The sequence below is a fragment of the Tasmannia lanceolata genome, unplaced genomic scaffold (genome assembly GCF_043159265.1).
Source record: "Tasmannia lanceolata isolate RefF3 unplaced genomic scaffold, GAP_Taslan_0.1 ptg000002l, whole genome shotgun sequence".
Classification (NCBI taxonomy): domain Eukaryota; kingdom Viridiplantae; phylum Streptophyta; class Magnoliopsida; order Canellales; family Winteraceae; genus Tasmannia; species Tasmannia lanceolata.
In genome coordinates this window covers 53,148,441-53,173,406 of record NW_027518679.1, presented here as the reverse complement: position 1 = coordinate 53,173,406, position 24,966 = coordinate 53,148,441, and the positions used below count along the sequence as shown (strand labels likewise).

The 24,966-nt window shown below is 39.2% G+C and overlaps 1 protein-coding gene across 1 annotated transcript in view; it reads left to right on the top strand.

Annotated features, from left to right (window-relative positions):
* Positions 1-1,994: 1,994 nt before the first annotated feature.
* GSL8 (glucan synthase-like 8) overlaps positions 1,995-24,966 on the top strand; it is a 111,090-nt gene continuing 88,118 nt past the window's right edge. The window contains exons 1-8 of the mRNA XM_077380809.1: positions 1,995-2,453; positions 3,515-3,612; positions 4,786-4,949; positions 17,238-17,361; positions 18,074-18,184; positions 18,341-18,466; positions 20,416-20,505; positions 24,808-24,905. Of these exons, the coding sequence (XP_077236924.1) occupies positions 2,246-2,453; positions 3,515-3,612; positions 4,786-4,949; positions 17,238-17,361; positions 18,074-18,184; positions 18,341-18,466; positions 20,416-20,505; positions 24,808-24,905 (1,019 nt within the window). The 5' untranslated portion in view covers positions 1,995-2,245. The remainder of the gene's footprint in view (positions 2,454-3,514; positions 3,613-4,785; positions 4,950-17,237; positions 17,362-18,073; positions 18,185-18,340; positions 18,467-20,415; positions 20,506-24,807; positions 24,906-24,966) is intronic.

The following is a 24,966-nucleotide window of genomic DNA, read 5'->3' as shown; positions in this document are numbered from 1 at the left end:
CAATGGTACCCACTATTATCTTTGAGCACAAACCCTCAAATGGGGGCTCAACAATGAATGGTTTATACAGTTGAAGAAGGTAAACACCATACAAAGTTATGTATTTTATTTTAAAAAAAATCACTTGGGGCCACATGCTTCAAAGATCCAAGCCGTTCTTTGTTGGGCCCCAACGTAAATATGCCTTGCACATAAAACCATCTCCACAGGATGATCCAAACCCTCTAACCAAACCCTACAGATCGGAGTGTTGGGATCTTCGTGTGGAGATATTTCTGGGGAAAGTCTATTTACATCGGGGCCTATAAAATAAACACTTTGGATATTGGAATAATTAGAGGTGCAACTTGCTAAAAAAATTGATAAAAAATGTCCGGTTGAACTCAAATCGGGTTGCCCAAGCCCTCAACCCGAACTTGATCCGGGTTGGGAAAACTCAACCCAAACCTGACTTTTTTTTCCTAGGGCGAGTACAACCTAAGTTGTTCCCCTAGAAATAATGGGGAATGCAGTGAATTTTATAACAAATATGTATTTTACTATCTGTACATAGGTGTACGTATTTCTTAAAAAATAGAGTGAGGCCGGACCATTCAGTTCTTCAGCTCCATGTTACTAGATCATGCTCCAAAATTTGTCTTCATTGGGTGATCCTAACCCTTACACCGCATGTAAATCTCTATAGATAGAAGGATTTGGATCATCCAATGGAGATGCTTTTTGTGGCGCTGCATAATTGAAATCTCTATAGATTGAAGATGAGGATCATCCAATGGAGATGCTTTTCGTGGTACGACATATCTACAAGGATTAGGATCATCCAATGGAGATGCTTTTTGTGGTACGGCGTATCTCCAAGGGTTAGGATCACCTAATGAAGATGATTTTTGGAGCACGGTCTAGTAACGTTGGAGCCCAAGAACTTAATGGTTTGGGTCTTGGGCTTCATTATATTTTTCAAAATATCTGCTCGCCCATGGGAGAATCGGGTCCCAACAATTGGATGGCTTTGGAGCACAGTCAATGAATAAGGGTGCAACTTGTTTTGGGTTGTGTCGGGTTGGGGCCAACTTGTACCCACTCCGATGGAGAATTACATCAACCCTAATTTGACCGGACCTGATCCATGCCTCAGTCAAATGTGGGGGGAAGGTGCTCGTAGCCGTGGAAGTTTAAAAAATAAGTTTCAAAACGAGTAATGCTGGAGAAACCAAGAGTTGGACCTAAAAGGAGACCAAACAAATTGATTGACGTCACATCATCACAAGTGATGTGAGATTTCCCTTAAGTTTAGGGAAATCATAAAAGGTAAATATTTGTTTGAACACACGGCATTTTCTCATTTAAGTCCCCTGCTAGGTGGTACTCTCGGTGTCCATGTCATTTTCCTTTCGAAAAAAAGACAGGTTGTACATTTTCATACTGAATTTCAAAATTTTTAACTTTCTCACATTGATGCATCCCCAGATTTTGGGCGCGTCTTGTTGCTCTATGCCTCAACCCAGCACCCGCCTAAAATGAAATCGGGTAACCCTAAACCGACATTAGATATGGTTTGCCCAGCCCGGCCCCAACCTAACCCAAAATGGGGTTGAACCCAACTCAAGCTGCACCCTACGTCTTATCAGACATAGATGAATGAAAATATTAAGAGCATTTTAGTACATTTATACTCGCTATTTGGATAGAGCACACTCCATCAGATTTTGTAGCTTCCTCTGGGTCACGATCCAAAATAAGTTGGACATGTACGGATCTACCTGCTGCGGCCAAATTCAGTCCCCTAACAAAAAGGATCCATCGGGCCGTTTTAGGTCCATTCACACTCAATAGGGACTTCTCCGTAATTTTAATCGTCATCGGACGCACGGGGGCCTGGAGGCTGGGGATGTAATTTGCAAGAAGTAAAGGGCGGTTTCTGCCCCTCGACGAATAATTAAAAGCGACGAATAATTAAAAGCGATATATCGCGACTTTTTGTCTCCTTCCCCTTTCCCTTTCGCTTTCCTCCCGATCCATCGCCCATCTATTCCCCATTTAAACCCCGCGTTTCTTCCCCCATCTGATTTCCCCTTTCTCAATTCTCAAAACTCTCACCTCCTCTTTTTTCTACTCCTTTTCCTCTCCAAAATCATAAAACCTTCCCTTACAAACCCTAGTTCTCCGTTCAAGATCTGTTATATGTGCTTTTTTCGAGCTTCATTTTGTTAGATTTAGGGTATGTTCTAAAGCAGGGGAGAGATAGATGGCTAGGGTTTACTCAAATTGGGAGAGACTGGTTCGTGCGACCTTACAGAGAGAACAGCTTCGAAGCGCTGGGCAAGGCCATGGCCGGACCTCCAGCGGCCTCGCCGGAGCCGTACCTCCGTCACTTGTTAAAACAACAAACATCGATGCAATCTTACAGGCCGCCGATGAGATCCAAGATGAGAATCCAAATGTCGCAAGGATATGTAGGTTTTCTTTTCTTGCTTTTCTTTCTCTCTCTTTTTTTTTGTAGTGTCCCACTAACCTCTTTATTTGGATTTGTTTAGGAAAATAGTTGTTGAGATTTTGTTTAACAACGCTTTCTCATTTTTTCTTATGTACATAACTTTTGATTTGATAGTAGCACCGCACTGACTTAGTAGAATTCAGGCAATAGTGCTTTTACATGAGATGAAGCTAAATTGATGTGTAGGTTTTCTTTTCTCGTTTTCATGAGTTTTTATATGGCATTAGCCTGTATAATCTAGTATTGTTCAAAAAGTACTGTACGGCCTACACCATAGGATGATCCAAACCTTGCATAGGATAATTCCAACCTTCTGATCTATAAAAGTTTACATAACATGCAGTTTCTCTATAGATTTTAGGGCTAGGATCATCTTATGGACATGATATTTTTGGGCACAACCTATTTACATTGTGGCCTAGCAAATGGACGGTTTGGATCACACTATGGTGTAGGCCTTACAGTACTTTTTGAAAAATACTGGACTATACGGGCTTACACCATATAAACACTTTTATTGCACTGTATAGAGCTGGTTTAAATTTTAGTGACTCTTACTGTCCTCTTTTCTTTCTGCGGATTTGTTTAGTAAAATAGTTGTTGATTTTGTCTGCAACACTTTCTCGTTTTTTCTTATGTACATAACTTTTGATTCGATGATTGCACCGCACCGGCGTAGTAGAATTCAGCCAATACTACTGTTACATTAGATGAAGCAAAATTGAATTAGTAAATCATGTCGAATTGGAAGATTGCGGTGTTTGTTTATTGAAATTTGGTTGAGCTGACATCTATAATCCAAATCCTAATTGGACAAATTCATTATGAACAAAACTAAACGACTAGGGTACTAGGAAACCCACTAATTACAGACTGTGAACTAAGCCTGAACTGAACTGAATTATGAATCTGGGAACTGTACAATCATCTAATTGGGCTATTTTTTGGCTTAGGTAACTTTTTTTTTTATTTGCAAAAAATTCACAGTTGAGTTTCACATGGCTTCTTTGATTTGTTTAGTGTGTGAGCAAGCTTATACAATGGCACAAGACCTGGACCCCAACAGTGATGGAAGAGGTGTACTCCAGTTCAAGACTGGTTTAACGTCTTTGATTAAGGTATTCCCATGAATTTGATTTTGTTTGGCATCTATGGAATTTTCCTTAGGGTCTGTTCAGTTGCGCAGCGAAAACGGAAAAGAAACGGAAATGACGTGGCAGTGGGAAAAGAAAAGGAAAAGAAAAGGAAAAGAAACAGCTAAGAAAGCTGCAGGTGTGTGCATTCAGTTGCCAGGAAACGGAAAAGAAACAAGTAAAAATCTGTAAAAACCCCCATTTCATCTTTTACCCCAACAAAACAGACCCCAAACCCCTTCATCATACTTCCCAACCCATCTTTTACCCCACGAACGGTATCTTTTGCCCCAACGCAAACAGACCCCAATCGGCAATCCGTAAAAATCTGAGAAAAAAAAACACTCAAAACCCAACCGCATACACAGACATCCAACCGGCATACACAACTGCAAACCCCAATCTAAAATATACTCGGCATACACAGAGATCCAACCGCAAACCCCCGACCGAAACCCCCAATCAAAGCCATAGAAACATGGTTCGAAGCATGTATATGAGACCCAACAATAGTAAACAAAAAGCCCACGGAGAGAGAAAGAAACGAGAAGGGCGAAGCATACACATAGATTTAACAAGGAAAAACATAGCTCAAAGACAATGAACATAGATCCAAGCATTCTCCTAAGATCCAAGAAAAAAAAAGAGGAGAGAAAGAGGCGAGAGAAGAAGAAGGCTCGCCTCCAAAGAAACTTACCTCGTGGAGTGTAAATTTTTCGCCGGAGAAGAAGCCTCGCCGGAGACGAACCAGGTCGTCGGTGAGGAAGACGAGCGGAAGAAAGAAGGGTTTGTTTGTTGCCCTAGAACATAAGAAAGAAGGGTTTTTTTTTTTTTTGCGCTCGCGTGCCCGATTCCCTCAGATTCTTTTTTAAATCCGATGTTTTTAGTCGGACTTTGATGCGGGGAAAGTTGCTTGAGTCACACTAGTCGGATTCCACGCTGTACCAACGCTTTCCAAATCCCTGCAACAAAACAGCCATTTTAACGCACATTCCGCAGAAACGGTGCCCAAATCCGTTTCCTTTCCGCTAGATCGGCGCAACTGAACAGGCCCTTAATGTCGATGTCAATGTAACTGTTCCTTCTGCAGCATTATATGCTTTATTTTTTTGTTACCTATTGAATTAGGATTTTAAGTGTTTGATTGCTATCATGCAGCAAAAGCTTGCCAAGAAGGATGGAGAACGAATTGATCGCCATCGTGATATTGAACGCTTGTGGGAATATTACCAACTTTATAAGCGACGACATAGAATAGATGACATTCAGAAAGAGGAACAAAGATGGAGAGAATCTGGAACCTTCAGCACAGCATTCGGAGAGTACGTACTGCTTTTGTATTTTGCTTCCCATAGTTTATTAGATTTCTTGAAACTGGTCCTTGCTATTATCCAAGGCCAATTTGTCCATCATTCATTGTGAATACATATTCCTTGCAAAATCCATTATTACGACTTGACTAGATCAAGGAAATACTAGATCCTAATCCTAATAAAGTAACATTTTGGGTGCACGTTTCATGACTGCTTTTGGGCTGCTTCTTTCTCCCGTGTTCTCGTATTTACTATGTTAGATATTAACTTCTCACTAATTGAACTGTTTGAGTCAAGACTACACACAAGTTCATAGTTGTTAATTTTGTTCCTTTGGGCATTTCGGTTTTCTCCTAAAGTTGAACATTTATGTGTTCTGCCTACTCTTGTGTTTCCTTTTAGGAAATGCACAATAAAAGCTTAAAAGACTTGAGAAGAATTAGAAGTAATGATAAACATTAGAACACAAGAAAAACCTTAGAAACACACAACCATACGTGTGGAAATGCACAGTAAAAGCTTAAAAGACTTAAGAAGAATTAGAAGGAATGAAAAACTTTAGAACCCAAGAAAAACCTTAGAATCACACAAACATACGTGTCACTAGACCCAGTGTCATTAATATGAAATTATCATCCATTTGGAATGCACATAGTCTAACTACCGTCCACATAATTCACATAAAGTGATGGTTTTTCTTGGTTAAACATAGCCTTTGTTTTGGGGATGCATCTTACTTAGGTCTTAACTCCATCCTCGCTAGATTGGAACAAAATTGACAAGTTCATCACTATAATTGCTGGTTCCTAGATAGACTTTGGAAGAAGCATCAAACGGTTTATGCGCAAAAGTTCACAACCATGAACCATTAGGTGGTGGGTAAACGATATTGAGGTCAGACTTTACTTATCAAGAGCGCAGCCAGCTCCCAAAATTCACAATCTTAATTTTATACTTTCCTCAAACTTCTTGTCCATTGTTTTTTAGTATGGCTTTACAACCACAATGTTCAAATCCTTGGCGTGTACGTGTTTCTGTTCTTCCTAAACCTGATGGTGCTTTGGGAAAACTGTTTTCCTTGGGAAGAGTTCTTGTTCTTGGAGTTGCTGGTGTTTACAGTCTTTCTGTTAATTTTGCGACACTATGTTATCTTTACATCATTCTTAGGTGAAGGATAAAAGTTTTCGATCTCTTGGTTATTGGAAACACTTTTGATAGATGCGCACATCATGCTACTAATGGTGCAAGAGGAGGCATATATTATTGCTAATGTATGATCCTAAGGTAAGAAAACTAGATATCTTAGCTATGATGCCACTTGTTGTAGGACTGGTTAAGGGAAGTTGATCTCCCCGACAAGAATCCCCTTTTCGTGTATGAAGGCACTTTGGGCTTGCACAGTAAGCCGCCCCATGTCCTTAGCAAGCAACTTCATGGGGATCTTAAATATGCTTCCGACCAATCTGATTGGACTCAAATCAAACCAACATCCCGCTCCATCTCTCTTGGGGATGGGTGATAAGAAGGTAGCTGCTATGCCCCCATCTAGGTCAATCAACTCATATAAATCACTGAACATGCTCATCATGTCTTCTCTAATCCAATCCCAACACTCATGAAAGTATGCCAAGCAGAAGCCACTGGGTCTGAAGCCCCATCTCCCTTCATGGAGAGTAGGGCTTTCATATTCTCTTCACTAAACCTTTTGGGGGTTCCATCCAAAAGCAAAAAGACCCCACATTGGAAAAGAATGAGAGACCTCTTGGTTCAACAAGGTCTGGTGAAGGCTTTGTTAGGCAAATACAAGAAATCGAAAAAGATGAGCAATGAAAATTAGGAATGGTTGGATATGAAGGCGGTTAGCATGATCCGTCTATGTTTGGCGGATGAGGTTGTTTACAACATAAATCGGTAAAGAGATTGCAACCGGGATTTGGTGCGAACTCGAGTTTCTACAATGAGAAATCGCTAACCAATAAGTTGTTTCTCAAGAAGCAACTGTATGCTCTTCGGATGGAAGAAAACTCAAGTCTGTTGGGGCATCTCAACACTTCCAACATTATGGTTCAGAACTGCTGAATGTTGGAGGCAAGTTGGAAGAGAAGGAGAATCCTCTACTGTTTCTGGCGTCCCTTCATGGCTCCTACGACCACTTAGTCACTACCTCTCTTTGGGAAGGATACCTCACGTTAGCCCTCCTTGCAAGTGAAAAGATAAATAAGGCTACCGTGGTGGATCTCGTGACAGAAAGCTAGAAGGGAGTAAATCTCGATCCAAATCGAGAGGATGAAGCACGGTTGAATGCTACTGGTGCCATTAAAGGGGGCACATCAAAAGAGATTGCATGAAGAGCCAACAAGATTTAGAAGAGAAGAAACAAAATAATTCAAATCAAGCCAGTATTGGAGCGGAAAATTCTGGCGAAGCTGAGTGGATTTTTGATCAGTTTCTTCATATGAATGCTATTTTCGAAACGCATGGATTCTTGATTTGGGATGTTGGATGTTCTTATCATATGTTTTTGATCAACGACTGGTTTGATACATACAAGCCATACAATGGAGGTGCGTTTCATATGGAAAATTATGCTGCTTACCAAGCTATTGGGATAAGCATAATGAAAATCAAAATGCATGATAGAGTTGTGCGTATTTCATCTGAGGTAAGTCATGTTTTGAATTTAAAGAAGAATTTAATTTCTCTTGGGGCATTGGATATTGGTGTCTGCCGGTACAGTGTAATGGGAGTTAAGGAAATTGTGAAGGGAACACTACTTGTAATGAAGAGGGAAAAATTTGAAAACTTGTACAAGCTACTAGGAAATGCTGCGATAGGTTGAGCTGCATCATTTGAAGCTAGCAGGGATGATTCATAGTTATGGCATATGTGTCTAGGGCATATGAGTGAGCGAGGGCTGATGGAACTTCAAAAGGGGAAATTGCTTAAGGGAGTTCGGAATTGCAAATTTGATTTTTGCAAACACCATGTATATGAAAAGCAGTGCAAAGTCGGGTTCAGGACAACGACACACAACAGTGAAGGTATTCTTGACTATGTTCACTAGACTTTTGGGGGCCATCGCTAGTGAGAGCACAAGGCGGTATGGAGTACTTTATTACCTTCATTGGTGACTATTCAAGGAAGGTATGAGTGTATTTCATGAGAAGAAAGTTCGAAGTTTTCTCCAAATCAAGTATTAGTTGCCAGAGGTTGAGACGGGAAAAAGGTTGAAATGTCTATGTATAGATAATGGCAAGGAATACAGGGATGGTAATTTCTTGGCCTTCTGCATAGATCGTTAAATCAAGCGTCACTTCACTAACCCGGTTGCCCAAAATGGAATGGCAGAATGAATGAATAAGACCTTTCTTGATAGAGCCAGGAGTATGAGGCTTAATGCAAACTTATGAAATATATTTCGGGCGGACGGAGTGGACATGGCGTGCTAAGTGATAAGCAGATCTCTATCGACGACAATTGACTTCAAACTTCCAGAAGAGGTATGGACTAGAATGTCAATTGATTTTCTGTATTTCATATATTTGGATGCCCAACCTATGTGCATATTCAAAGTGCACAGAGAAGCAAGCTACATGCTAAGTTTAAACAGTTTGTATTTCTCGGGTATGAGGAAGGGGTGAAAGGATATAAGCTATGGGATCCTACTGCAAAAAAGATAATGATTAGTTAGGATGTGATCTTCTATGAGACTAGTATGTTGAAAACCGGTGGGCTAGTAGAAGAGTCACGGGATATAGATGTGGTTGTAAAACATGATACAACACGGTTTGATATGTATGATTCAAGATTATCTGATAATGGGAACGGCATGATACAATTTTCCAGGGCAGAATCGTCACGTAGTAGTCATGATGAGCAACAAGAAGTGCCACATATCATAGCAAGCAATGTTCTGAAAATCGGAATCGTATCGTAAATTGTAAGAGGGGTCAAATCGAATCGTAAATGTTAAGATTTTTTCAGATTTATATGTAAAAATCAGAAAAAATTAATAAAAAATAGGAAAAATTACAAATAAGAATAAAAAGAGTAATTATCAATTTTCCATTCAAAACTATTAAAATAAATAACATGAAATGCTTGATAATCACTTAAATGATTGTCATAAGTAAAATTAATTAACAATTCATTACCAAAATAGAAAAATCCATTCATTCTCTCTATAATGATCTAAAAAACAACTTTAAAGTCTCACACATCAACCCTAAAACGAAACATGAGACATATCATGATTGAATAAAATATAGATCGTGGATGTCATCGATCTCATTCGCATCCTCATCATCATCTTCGTCATCGGCATCGGTAGTTCCTCCCTCAACATTAACAACCTCATCTCCATCATCTGTGCCGGGAGCAGAGCCAAGTTCTTATTCCTCATCTTGCAATTGGCGCTTGTCCTTCCTTTTGTTGAGGTTTCTAACGCCTGTTACATTTACAAGAATGAATATTAATAAATCATGTCTTTATTACTAAAAAAAGAAATTACAAATAACTTGTGTCTTTTCTTTTGTTGAGGCGCATGGCTGGAGCCAGCGCTTGTCTCATCTCTTGCAGCTTCTTCCACAAAACATTCACCTATATCCAGTCAAGTCCTGTCTTTTGGAAGCACAGGTCCATCTTTTTCCGTTATCCACTCATCGTCCGAGTCCATGTCAGATAACGAAATAGGATCTAATCCTTTGTTCTCCCTCCTCTTTGAATTGCGAACTCGAAGTTGAAGATTGTATTTGACAAAACAAGTGCATTCAACCTCTTTTGTTCGAGTCGGTTTCTTCTTTTTGAATGTATCTAAAATAAAAAAAGTTAGTAATAAAAATTAAAGGGATACAAATAAAAAGATATGAATAAAAAAAAGTAGACTTACTAACATTTACTTGCTCAAATATGCTCCAGTTGCGCTTGCAACCGCTAGCACTACACGTCAGGCTTTCAATTCGAATTGCAAATGTTTGCAACTCGGGACATTCATCTCCAAAGGTGTCCCATCATAAACCTATTTTTCCAAAAAATAATTATGATAATTTCTAAATACATAAGATAAGAATTCAATTAAAATTTTTAGTTAAAGAATTGACCTGGTAGCTGTTCTTTCCTCATTAACTTTGACTTTGCCATTTCCCTTACAAAGAGACCCTCTGCTTTCTTGAACTTCTCAATTTGGTTTCCAATTAACACCCTCTCTTTTGAACATGGACCCATTCTTTCTAAGCAATCCAATAGCCCCACCTTAACTTCAATATCCACTTCATTTGAGGTCTCATACTGAAACCGCAGATTTAAAAAGTAACCCGCTGCGTGCAAGGGCCTATGAAGTTGCATGTCCCAACGTTCATCGATGATATTCCAAATTTGCTCATATTTCTTCTTTATGTGGCCCAAATTCTTTGCAGTGGCCTCTTTGGTTCGGTCCATAGCCTCATAAATGTACCCCATGGCAGGCCTCTCATCTGAATCCACTAAGTGTAGGACTTTCACCAAAGGGGATGCGCATTTCAAACAATAATACACACTAGGCCAAAATGTGGAATCGCTCAACACAATTTTGCGTATCTTGACCCCATCGGCTTTTTTGGAATATGGGCTTTTTTGCCATTCATACGAGGCAAACATCTGCATCAAGCCCGCCTTTCTCTCTCTTAGACTCTTCAATGTCAGGAAGCACGTTGTAAAACGTGTCACAACTGGCCTTGTCAATTCCCCTTTCGTATGCTTACGCATTAGATGCAAAACCCAACTATGATTGTAAATGTAGACTGCGATCATCGTGGCCTCTGCGATGGTCTCTGCATGGGTTGGTAATTTTCCAATGTCTTCAAGCATCAAATATATGCAATGAGCGGCACAAGGAGACCAAAATAATTTTTTCCTCTTCTCCATCAACAACTCCCCTGTTCTCACTATTCGTGATACTTTGTACTACGTTTTCCTCTCCCACTTCTTCCACAACCGAGTCAAGTACATCAAACAAGTTATCTACCTTTTTTGAGATATCTGATCTCAAAAACACTGTCCCCTTTGGACCATTCACCAAGAAATTAGTAATGGATCTATTCACTCCATCCGTCCAACCATCTGACATAAGCATGCAACCCATCTTCTTCCACTCTTTCTTATGTTCTTCCATCATAGACTCCATGTTCTCTTCTCTTCTGAGGAATGTATTTCTCATCTCATGGTAACTTGGGATTTTTAATCCATGTCCAAAATGGCTTATGGATTCAACCATGACGTAAAAAAAGGGCATTTAACAAGGTTGAAAGATAATGTATTCGAGTAAAAGAACCTTGCTATGTTTTGACAAACTCTATCCCTATCCCCTTTTTCCAAATTTGTTTGATAGTTGCTTGCTTGCCGGTTTTTTTGTCCCCCTTCACCAAAATAATCATTCATTTTCCTCTTTCCTCTAGCAACACGTGCATCCTCTATTTCTTCCCTATCTTGATAATAGAAGTTCGGCCGCCCCACATCATACTTTGCATCATCTTTTTTCTCCTTCTCTTCTTCATTTTCCTTCAATAGTACCTTAAATTTATCAACGCCATCCGGATTTTGTGTACAAGCAGCTACATTCTGTTTTGTACGTCCCAAATGATGCTTCATTCTAAATACACCTCCAGAATACTCTTTCCCACAATAATTACATCGTAATCTTGTCTTGTTATTGGGAACGACCGTCGTACAATACTCCCATGTCACATCCACTTCTCTAGCTTTAACCATTTTTCTTTATACTACACTTCAAACTTCTCAAACCAATGGCTGAAATGAAAATCATATTACCAAAGAAATGATGATACATGGCACATTAAAATTTTAAATACATGAATGGAGTGAAGCACTAAAATACAAGTTAAGGCTCTATTGGTGTTGGATTTTAAAATATAAGTTAAGGCTATGTTTGTGTTGGATTTTGAGAACAGATTGTGAGTCCATAGCATATTATTTGACCCAAATTTAAAGTAAATTTGGCTCTAATAATCAGTTTTGGACTCGAAATCAGTTCCCAAAATCCTAAAAAAATAGAGCCGGATTACAGCTCAAGTATTATTTACAGGGACTATTAATTTAAGCTCAGCCATCCCTATTTATTTTTGATTTTAAGAACTGATTGGAGTCCAATCGGTTCTCAAAATCCAAAACAAACAGGGCTGAGGTGCTACCTAAATTTGGAGTCCAATATGTTGTAACAAAAAAATTGAATAGTAGACTGAAAGTTAAGGGTTTGTTTGGTTTGGATTTTGAGAACCATTTGTGAATCCAAAACAGATTATTTGACCCTAAATTTGGGTCTAAAAATCAGTTTTGGACTTGAAACCAGTTCTCAATATCCAAAACAAACAGAGCCTAAGGGGAAAAAAAGGAAAAAATTGAATATTTGACTCAAAACTGAGAGTCTGTTTTGGATTTTGAGAACCATTTGTGTATCCAAAACAGGGTACACTTTTTTGTGAATCCAAAACAGGGCCTTAGGAATTTGAGAACCTAAGTCACTGCTTGTTTTGGATTTTAAGAACTGATTGTGATTGGAGTCCAATCGGTTCTTAAAATCGAAAACAAACAGGGCTTAGGTGCTTCCTAGGGAGAAAAAAGAAAAAGAAAAAGCAGAGGAGATAAGAAAAAACTGAAAAGTGCTTACCTCTTTTTCTTCTTCTTGTTCGTGGAAGGTTGAATGAGGAGAGATGAAACCCTAAATCGCAGACAATAAAGAGGGGGCTTTGCTCTCTGTAAACCCTAATCGACTGAAAGAAAGAAAGGGTTTTTTTTTTCTCTCGTCTGAACCGAAAGACGTAGAGAATAGGTAATAAAACCACAGTTTGGGACTTTTTTAGTTAAGTTGTGGGGCCCACTTATTTGCAAACCATTGAATTAAATGAATCGCGTGATTCACTTGAATCGTATGATTCAAGCAAAAAACGATTCACATAAGCGATTTAAATCAGTAACTATCCGATTCGATTCAAATCATACGATTTGAATCGTAAATCGTACGATTTTGATAACATTGATAGCAAGGTCAAAGCCAAAGCGGAGTACAAAGCAACTACTCAAGTATGATTTTGTTTTCTCAGCAAGTGGAGAACCTCTATGTTTTCAGGATGCTATGAGTGGTGGTGAAAGCCATAAGTGGGTTATAGCTATGATAGATGAGATGAAGTCTCTCCATCAAAATTAAACTTGGGATCTTGTGAAGCTTCCCAAGGGTAAAAAGGCAATTGGCTGCAAGTGGATCTACGATGCATCTTCTTATGCAGGTGGAGAATGGTACACAGCTTTGAAAGAGGGCGGATTACAACAATATATATATATATATATATATTTTTTTTTTTTGTAAAGGTAACAATATATTCTCATATGTGGTAAAACCCACCTCAGTCCGTGTATTGTTGAGTCTGGTCGTATGGCATAATCTAGAGCTAGACCAGATGGATGTTAAAACAACATTTCTTCATGGCGATTTGGAGAAACAAATTTGCATGGAGCAGCCAGGGGGGTTTGTTGAAAAGGTAGAGGATCATGCTTGCCTGTTGAAGTGGTCTCTCTACAGGTTGAAGCTGTCACCTAGGCAGTGAAATCTGCGGTTCGATTCATTCATGAGGAGGAATGGGTACACACGTAGTAACTTCAATTTTTGTGTTTATTATCGTGCTATTGATGATAATTCATACATATATCTGCTACTATATGTTGTTGATATGCTAGTTGCTGCTAACACCAGATAGGAAGTAGATAAATTAAAATCTATGTTGAGCTAGGAATTCGACATGAAGGAGCTCTAAGAAGATCTTTTGGATGGAAATTAGACAGGACAAGAACGAGAGTACTTTAGATTTCACAGGCCAATTACATTAAATAGGTGCTATAGAGGTTCAACATGAAGAATTCAAAACCAGTTAGCACTCCTTTGGTGGGCCACTTCAAACTGGGTAAGCACTTATGCCCATCTACTCGAACATGCAGGCATGTCTAATGTTCCTTTTGCAAGTGCCATTGGTTGTCTAATGTATGCAATGGTCTTTACGAGGCCAGTTATGGTTCATGGTATGAGCGTAGTAAGTAGATATATGGCGAATCCAAGAAAAGAGCATTGGAATGCAGTGGATTCTCAAATACTTACAGGGCACTGGAAATTTTGGCTTGGTGTATGGCATAGGCAAAATTGAAGATGGGTTGACAAGATATGTAGACTGAAACTATGTAGGGGACTAGATGAGAGGAGAACCACTATAGGCTATGTGTTCACACTAGCAGGCAGGCCTATTTCTTGGATCTCTTCAGTCCACGATCTCCTTGTCTATGACAGAGACTGAATATATGGCAGCATGTGTGGCTGCCAATGAGGCTATCTGGATGGATGAATTGGTTTGTGATATGGGGCAAAAGCAGGAGGAAGAGGTCTTGTTGCACTGTAACAGTCAAAGTGCCATACATTTGGCGAAAAATCTAGTATATAATGCTAGGATGGAACATATAGATGTGAGACATCATAAGATACGAGAATGGGGTGGCGGATGGAAGCATCAACTTGAAGAAAATGCATACATATGACAATGCGATAAATAAGTTGGCAAAGTCAATTACAACGACTGAGTTCAAACATTGTTTAGACCTGGCCAATATTAACAGTTGTTGATGATTGGTGAGGCACCCCATGCACCCCATGTGCACGAGGTGTGGAGCTGAAAGAGTATACAACGGAGTATGATCTTTAGGTGCTTGCGGAAATCAAGCCAAGGTGGAGTTTGCTGTGCAGATGTGTTTTATTTTAGCATTATACAGGACCCTTGAGGACTAATGTGTGCGATGCACATGCGAGTCGAGCTCGCAGTCAGCTCGCTGGGGATGCACTGGGCTGCGCGCCCCTACCGGGGTTTCTGGGCAACACCCCGTTAGAAAAATTTAATTTTCGGTTTTCCGCTAATTTTTTTGTAGTGGCATTGATATATAAAGCATGGTTTGAAATTTCGGTTTCGGCATAAATTTCGGACCTAGCCGAAACCAAAATTTCAGCAGAAATCCTGAAATTTCGGCTGAAAATTTGGTAAAGACGCACGAAATGTCAATTTTTTGGGCCAAAATTTCGGTAATTTCGGCTGAAATTTGGGAAAGGAATAAAAAAATAATATTTTTATTCAAATTTCGCCGAAATTGACAAAATTGTGGCTGAAATTTGGTACTTTTCGCCAATTTCGGTTTCAGAACGTTTTGATTTCGGTCTTGACCGAAATCCGAAATTTCGGATTTTGGTCGAAATTTAAAACCACATGTATAAGCCATAGGTTAGGGTTACGAGCAGCTATATTGTCTCTGTGTTTTCTTGGCCAAGAAGAAAGAAGTTTGTAACCCTAAACTGGAAATAGTAAAAATTCTTCTACTGTGGGCGTAGGCAGACTGGCGAACCATGTAAATCTTGTGTTTTCTCATGTGACTGTTTCGTTGCATCATTTCTTGGAATTTTTGTTGCACTTCATGTTCTATCCCTGCTGAGAAGGTATTTCTTGGTTTTCTACAAACTGTTATCAAAGACGGGGCGTGGTAACCCTGGTGTGCCCTAGAGGATGCGAGTAATCTTCAAAGATCTCCTTCAAATTATATTGGGCTTCAATCCATACAATAATAAGTTTCTGTGAAGCTCCCACCGAGTCAGGAGCCACATATTTGAACCAATTGCTGCATCCGACCACCCTCATCTCCAACATCGATAGCCTGCTCATCCTAGTTTCTTGAAGCGAGAAAATAGATGCCTTATGCTTGATCAACACCGTGTTAGCATGGGCTGTTTTTCCCGGTGTCCACAATCCTTAATCATTCCAACGGAGCACCTTCATTGGGCGACCACTATATGTTAACAACCCCTTCTACTCTTCTCCCATTGCGGGCTCCTCTTGATGAAGACCTGTTGCCAACCACAATACTTCATGATCCTCCTGCATTATGCATCTAAGCCAATGGATGGAGTTGGCTTCCTGTACTGCAACGAGAGCCCAATCCTCCTATTGACTTGGCATGGTTGGCAGATCGTGATTACTGCCCAGGTTCCCACCCTCAGAGGATTACAAAATCAGCCAGCATCGAAACCAACGTTGGGCTTCAGTGCTCTGTGCTCCTACCTGGCACATCATTGTAAATACCTCATTGAATTGGCACCTCGAACATATCAACTCGTTGATGGCCGGAAGGGATGGATAATCCTAACTAAAAGTCAACTTGTACCACATGTCCACATCTTGTGTAGACTCGATGAGCAAGAGGTTAGCTCGGTTCGATACTCGGTCCAGTCTCAGATGGGACTACGCACTGCAGTGGGCACTTAACTCAATTGGCACATGCCCACTCTCTCCACTGGATTCTTCTCTGAACTAGTTCGCCTCTCTATGCAATTTGGTGAGGGTCATCCTATGATCCAGTCCCTCCAATGAGCCCACTGGATTGCCCAACTGCTGGAGAGGGCCCCGCGGTGGCATATTACTGGGGCCGCTCCTGTGATCCAATACTCACAAGGGTGCCCTCCATCTCAACAGGATTAGGGCAAAAGAACGGAACATGCAATGTTGGGTGGGTGAGTTAATAGCTTTGGATATAATTTATATATTATATATAGATATATGTATATGCATGCATGCATGCATGTATGTTATACCAGAAGCTATGGATACATGCGTGTGCGTGTGAATGCCACAGAAGTGGAACACAATATCTTAGTGACATGCCGTGAAAATGTACCAGCATAGAGTGAGACACATGCTTGTAAAATTCACACATATCCGCCCGAACTCTGTCAGCACGTCTCTGTCTTATCATCATGTACAATGTTTCTTTAGACCTATTATTGTTACTAATCGTTTCAATAGTTTTAATGCCTCAGATGCTGAGGGGGAAGATATGTCCCAACTCGCTGGAGGAGTTTCATTGGATATTCCATGTCGTAAATATTTTGCACAATTACACATTTTTTTTCTTGTAGTGAAAGAAGTGTATTGCTAATCCCAAAACTAACAACAAATTTTATCATGCTAGGTTTGTCTCTTTATATTCTCAGTTGACTGTTTGGTTGCCCAAGCAGAGTAGACCCATTGAATTGTTAGCTTAATCAGTGAATTTGAACCATTGGGTTGAACCAGTAGAAAATTGGGCTGATAGTCAAAGGGTAGCTATCTTTCACATCAGCTGATTGCATGCGATTTAGCATGACATCTAAATGATTCTCAAACATGCTTGTGTATTTTTATTGTTCCCATTGCATAACTACATGTCTTATTTCCGATATATTATCAGGTTGGAGCTTAGAGCTTTAGAGATGAAAAAGGTTTATGCAACACTGAGGGCCCTAATTGAGGTTATGGAGGTGCTTAGCAAAGATGCAGCTACAGATGGGGTGGGCAGGCTAATTGTTGAGGAGGTAAACTTTCCTCTTCCTAGTTTTATACTTATGGCTTGAATTACTCATTTAACACCTTATAGTATTTTTTTTCTTATAATTTTGCATGTCAGTGAGGAAAGACTTAAGAGCTAGGAACAGTGAGGAAAGACTTGATAGCTAGGAACATAACAGAGAACATGACCTTGGATAGGATAGAATGGAAGAAAATGATCTACGTAGAAGAACCCAACTAGAGCCAGGATTAGAGCCGGGTAGATTCCTCTCACCTTCTTCATGAAATTTTTCTAAAGGATTCATTTAGCTGACCCCAACTAGTTTGGGACAAAGGCTTTGTTGAGTTGAGTTGAGTTGAGTTGAATTTTGCATGTCATGACCCATCTATTTCATATTCAAGAGTCAAATTTCAAAATGCATGTTATATAAAACCAAGTCTGAAAATTGAGATCAATTGCGTTCCGTCTCAGGTGCTCCTTGAAAGTTCCAACGGGGAAGTTATTCTATGACCATTATTTTCTTGACTTTCTATGAGCTGCCCTTGTTTCAGTTTACACAGCATTGTATTTTGATATTGTCCTTTCAAAATTTCCATGTTTTGGTATATGTACTTTATATATTTGTTATGTTTCTTACTGTGCCTGCAATCAGGCAATTTTGATTCTTGACTGTTTTTTGTTATCAAATTAAATGTGAGATATTGTGGTCTCTGGACCGTGTTCCTTGGCCGTTTCAGTTAAGAAGGATAAGGAAATCTGATGGAACATTGACAGGAGAACTTACTCCATACAATATTGTACCTCTAGATGCACCATCTTTAACCAATGCTATTGGATTCTTCCCCGAAGTAAGTTTCAATCTCTATTTAATTTCCTTTTTTATTTTCGTGTCATTCTACTCAATTGCCATGGGTTCATGTAGCCAATTTTTCTGTGTAAAGGTTAGTAATGACATCTAACAATTATCTTTGCTTGCTGTTGATTTTTTATGAATGATAATCCAGGTTAGAGCTGCTATATCTGCACTACGCTACACTGCAGACTTTCCTCAACTTCCTGATGATTTTGAGGTTTCCGATCTGCGAAATTTGGACATGTTCGATCTCCTACAATATGTGTTTGGTTTTCAGGTTTGTGTATATTTACTTTATCAATTTTTTTTAAATGACAAGGAAATTTCATTAAAGAAAAAAAGAGAATTACAGACCGAGATGGTCAAGACAAGAAAAACAACGTAATAGCCAAAGGGGCTAGAAGACACAACCGTTACCCTTCAAACGAGCAAGAAACCAACAAAACTAAAAGAAATCAAGGAGGAAGGAAATCATAAAGTTCCAATCTTTCCTTAGATACACCAGCCTTGGCTAATCTATCAGCATCTTGCTTAGTCGATCTCTAACGTGCTTGAAAGAAATCTTAGAATCTCCCACCCAATCATGAATATCATCAAAAGATTTGGCGAACCTCCATGGAGGGGCATGGGAACCCCTAAGCCAACGAATCACATAAGGGAATCCCTTTCCACCACCACTTTGTCCAAGGCCTCCATCTCTAGTAGTTTGATACCCTGATGCATAGCTTGAACTGCCACCTCATCAGGACCCGCAAAAGCCCATATCACAACCCCCATCTCATCCCTTAGAACACCCCCATTCCAGCTGGGATGGGTTCCCAATGCTAGAGCCATCAAAATTAAGCTTTAAGCTGCCCAGGTCGGGAGGCTCCCACCCCTGCACTATCATCAACCTCTGCTCAAAGGTATATCATACCTCCTTTCACTCATACGTAAATCAAAAGCAGACACACATTTGAAACTTGGAAGGATTTTCACCTAAGAGATCGATAAAGCCAACACTTTGGAAATGAGAAAAGAAGATTTCTTTGCATATCCCTTGAAAACTAGCATTTCTCTCTTTCCAAAGAACCCAAATTGTTGCCACAAAGCAAACGTTCCACATAATCCTTCCTTTCTTTCTCTAAGGGGCCGACGACCATCCGACTAGTAAATCAATAAGAGAAGCATGGAATAGCCAGGATATTCTAAACCTGCTCAGAATCCCGCTCCACACCTTAGCCATTTTGCAATTCAGGAACAAATGGTCAACTGATTCCCCTGCCTCTATACAAAGTGCACAATGGTCAATGATCAACGTTTCACATTTTCGCAAAAAGTCCGCCTGAATTCTATTGAGCAGAGCAGCCTGGGCGAAGCCACAAACCCGAGGTGGGGCTTTGGAATGTCCAAATCCTGGCTACTCTATAGGGCTCAGAGCAAGACACAAGGTGAAAGCAATATGATTTAATAGTTAAATCCCCAGAAGAGTTCTAGATCCAAATCCTCTTATCTTCTCCATCCTTGTTTGATGTAGCACCCTTCCAAATTCTCTAATAAGCGCCGGCCACCGAGGTGAGCTCTCTATAAAAAAATTCCTGCTCCATACCACCTTATTTTTCCTATGCTTGAAGCACTCTTTGACCACCACGTCCTTATCCACAACAATAATGAACAGAGTTGGGTTCAAATCCTTTAAAGGGCCCTATACACCACTGATCATGCCAGGACCTTATACGGTCCCCTGAATAACTCTGAATCTAGTCCCTTCTAGGAATTTTGCTCTGAATCACTTGATATCTCTCCAAACTGTCACTTCCTTCTGCCTGAATCTATCCTCATATTCGCAATGGCCTTATTTCCCCTTTAATGAACTTCTAAAAGTTTTTTTATCTACTTATAGCATTTATAAGTTCGAGGTTATGTTTTGGGAGGCCTTAACATGTCTTGTATACAATTTGTAGCATCTGCATGGAAAGTTTACAGTCAAGTAATAAAATATTTAAAACCATTAATATTTGAAACCATATTGTAAACTTAGAGGTGATTACCTGATAAAAACATATAAACTTAAGGTATTGATTCAATCATGATGGATATAAAAGTTCTTTCTTGAAGAGGTAATACAATATTGAAATTATTTTGTATGATATGTTTGTGTTAATTGAGTTTGTCAATGCCTTGTATTTTCTGTATGTAGTTCCTGAGTATCCAGATGGTGATACTTCAGAATTGTTTGTTTTGCAGAAAGATAATATCAGGAACCAACGTGAGAATGTGGTTCTTTGTATAGCAAATGCACAATCTCGTCTTGGCATACCTGTTGAAGCTGAACCAGTGAGTTATATGCGCATGATCTGACTAGAAGCAGAGTGCTTGAACTTGTTTCTGTGCAAATAGTACGATTACATTATCTATTTTGGAGAAATTATATGCTGAACGAGCGGACATGCTCCCATTCAGCGTAGGACGGATATTTGATCGGACAGTGGCGTCTTAAAAGGTCTGCTGCTGTCCGATCAAATATCAAGGGTGAGATGATGAATGCGAGCATGTTCGCTCCTTTATCATATAGTTTTCATCTATTTTGTAGTCTTTTTCTTTCTAATTGCAATACCCACGATATTGCCCCATTGGTCTTTATGGATGGACCATTTTCTGATTGTTATTTTTCTTTTTGATACGAAACAAATCCAAAAGTTTATCTTTTTTCTGTGTAGGTAGGCCTTTAGATTAGGCCCTTGTACTAGTCTCTTTTCTTTTAATAAATTACATCCTTTCCAATACGATTAAAAGAAATTATTTACCTGAACTGGAAATATTTATGTGAAGCTTCTTGTTGTTGTGAAAACTTCAGTCGAAAGCGATGTCCTACACAAAAATGCTTGTACTTTATTTCTGAATTCCGCAGCAGCACCTTATCAGAAATCTATGGCATGCATTTAACTTTTTGGCTTTGTTTCTGTCAATTAAATTCTAGGTTTGTCATCGTTCAAAGAGTTCGAATGTGAATTGTATCTAAATTTGTGGAACAATGGCAATGAATTTTGTATAAAGAGTCGAAGTAGCTATTTAACTAAATAAGTTACCTTTTTCCATCAATTGTAGAGTACTTGATTCCACTTGAGTGAGATTATAGTTGGTAACAGATCCTGGATATCTTGCTAATCCACTTTTCAACTCTCTCCTCCCTCCCCTTGTCTCTCTCTCTCTCTCTCTCTCTATATATATATATATATATATATATATATATGAGAAAATGGTTTTTGCGCTCGAGCCCAAAAACAGGGGGGGGGGGGGTGATCCAAACCATTCATTTGGAAGGCCCCATCATTGATGGGGGGTCAACCAAAAATCAGCTCTATTGGATCACCATAGGGTGTCCATTTGTGGGGCTAAAAATGGACAGATACTGTTTGTCCACAAATCTGTCCATTTTGGCCCCACAAGTGGACACCCTAAGGTGATCCAATGGAGATGATTTTTGGTGGACACCCTATGCATGAAAGGGCCCATCAAATGAATGCTTTGGATCCCATAAAAAATGTGGCCCCACCCTTGTTTTCGTGCTCGAGCGCAGAAACCATTTCCTCTGTGTGTGTGTGTGTGTGTGTACACACACACACACACACACTACAATATAGGAAGAGAAAAAAGAGAATTCTTTTTTTAGCTGCCGATTTTTCTCCTGCACTCTCTCTCATATGCTTTTACAATTTAGCCCATAAATAATTTATATCAATATAGTTTTTAATGACCTTAGGCTAGGTATTATTCATCTACCACGTGTCCCATCTCCCCTCCATCCATCTCTTACGATTCTTTGATAAATTGCCTACTATAAAAAAGGTGATTATAGCTTCCGAATCATGTATGGGTTGCTTATTTTGACTGTGTGGGCTTAAGTTTGGGTTTTTTTCAGTTGATTGTATGTGTGCTTAGGTTACTGCTCCCAAATTTAGGCAAGAAAATTAACAGTTAAGTGTCAGTCAATGAATTGACACTTTTGTCCAGTTACCCATTTATTATCTCTTTAAAAAATTCCCAAAAGAAAAATGATAAAACAATGCCTTTCTTACTTTATTAAACACTTTATTACCTCTTTCACAACTTTTGAGGAATTGTAAAGTTGGTATAGCAGAAGAGAAAAGGAAGCATTTATTTGAATTTCTTCCAAAATTCTAATAGAATTACACATCACTTTTTTTTGCTTTTGTTAGCAAAGGCCCCCATTAAAGCCCCATATTTTCAATCCTACCCCCTTCACAATACCTATTTTACCTTTCTTTATGAATTTTTTATTATACATTTTGTCCACAAAGTCCACATGGTGGCGTTTTTTCTTTGCAAAATTACGGATTGGGTGCATATGTTACATAATACTACGGATTTTTGTGAACATATTACATAATACTACGGATTCAGGACACCTTTAAAAATATTGACGAATTCCGGGCACCTTAAGAGTAACAACAATTATGGAGACCTTTATAGATTGGAGGGCTAGGATCAGCCTATGGAAATGATTTTACGGACACAACCTATTTATGTTGTGTTCCATCACGTGGATGGTTTGGATCAACCCATGATGTGGTCCGTACAGTTCTTTGTTGGCCTGTGCATCGCACATGTTTTTTTTTTCTTTGTTAAATCTGTCAAACCATGCTCTTGGTGCTTGCTTAAGAGTTCAGACCACATAATGCTCTCTTCGGTCTGTCCCATATGATGAAGACCCATCCAAATAAATTATTTATAGTTAGAAAGAATTAGATGAATAGGAGTGAAAGTCTTGTTATAGTCTAGACTATATTGTTGATTGCACCCATTTTGCAGCCAGTCTAGCTTTGTACCTATCCACTGTACCATCGTCCTTTTGCTTTAGTTTGAGCACCCTCTTGCAACCAACCACATTTTTGTTTACGTGTCTAGGATTAATCTCCCGTGTCATCTTTGTGCAGGGAAATCATTTTTTTTCCTCAATTGCTTCAAGCTATCTACAACTTTCATTGCTTCTTCAAATGAAGTAGATATCTTAGTTATCAGTCAATACGTATGTTAACCTATCCTTCACATGTATTTCTTCTCATATGGCTACATGAAATGCTATCAATCACTATCTGTTCTGGTAGAAGAAGGCCGAGTAATACTGATAGGCAAATGTACAATAGGAGTGGCTTGCAAGGTTTTAGGTTTCGATTTCAGTATGTGTTTTGGTCATGATAATAATGGAAACATGCCGGTTTCAGTTGAAAACTTTGGTGGAAATCCTGTAAAATTAAAAAAATTTATGGACACATGCAAAAGGATCGACTTTTAAGATGAAGCTACAGGAAGTGTTGGTACAATCATAAATACACACTCGAAAACCATCATATAAGCAAAATACCACCCATAGTGAATTAAAAACATCGAACACATAAGTGACATGCGCGACAACACATGCCTGACAATTTAATGCATGCCATATTTTACATGTAATTCATATAAATGTTTATACATAATAAATATACCACATTTCACATGCAATTCATATAAGTATAACTAAGTAATACATACTGGTATAGTATACCACTAATGCACTTATCGTTTTGGTTTCGGTATGCTTTGCAATTTCGGTATATGTTTTGGCGGAGATGGAAACAGAAACATTTCGGTCGTTTCATTTATCTGCTCCTTAATCTCAAGGCCACAATAGGCGGGTTGTATTGTATGCTCATCAAATGTAACATGGCGGGAGATTCTAACCTTTTATGACACTAGAGAATAGCAATGATCACCCTTATAATTGTCACATTAGGCAACAAATTTACAATTGATAGCTTTTGCAGGGAACTTGCACAACTAGTTGCAGCTACATGTGCATAGCAAATACATCCCCATGATCGAAGAATGGAAAGCAACACCAATTAACTTCCGAATTCATTGTTTAGGTACTAGGAAAGTCTCTTACCGAACCACCTTGTGGGTTGGTGGGTGGGTTTTGGGGTTGGGGCTTTCTTAGACATTTTCTACGTGGTTTTGAGCCTTTTTTCTGATTTACCTAGATTGATCAAGTATATCTTGTTTCTTTATCCGTGCCTAGCATTATCTTGGATTCTTCTTGAGGATTATTGGTGGATCACTGTATGTTTATTGTATGTTTGTTTCTTCTAATCTTTGGAAAGATTTGACTGCAAGTTGCCATCCTCCTGCATTAATTGGTATTAGAGCACGTTACTACTTGCATTAATATATGGGGGTCTCTTTTATGAGTTGTCTTCTATGCATGGTCCCACTATCATGTTGCTACCACCTCCTCAACTTATTGTGGGCAAGTGCTTGAGATTCTGTTTTTCTGACGGCTGTCTGTGGACTCTCTGTGTTATTGTTGTTCAGGCGGGTTTGTAAATTCTTTTACATCACTTGCAATGGCTTTATGAAATATTCGCATCATTTATCCCCTTTATTTCTTTTTCTGTTACTTGTTCATGTGCAGCACAATGCATTTTCTGGCCAGTTCAAAATTTTCAATATATTGGGATTTGATATCGTTCATTCTTGGGAAGATGTTTGAATGTTTGGATTGCCTGCTGAGGGTTTGTGATATGAGTGTGCCGACCAAATTTATCAATTCTTTCTGTTTATGTTTCGCACCTGCAGAAATTGGATGAGAAGGCTATCATTGAGGTTTTCCGCAAGTTATTGGATAACTACATCAAATGGTGCAAATACTTGCGCATACGCCTTGCATGGAACAGGTATTTATAGTAGTTCAGCTATTCAGGATCTTTCCTCTTTGCCTTCCATTTACTAATAGAC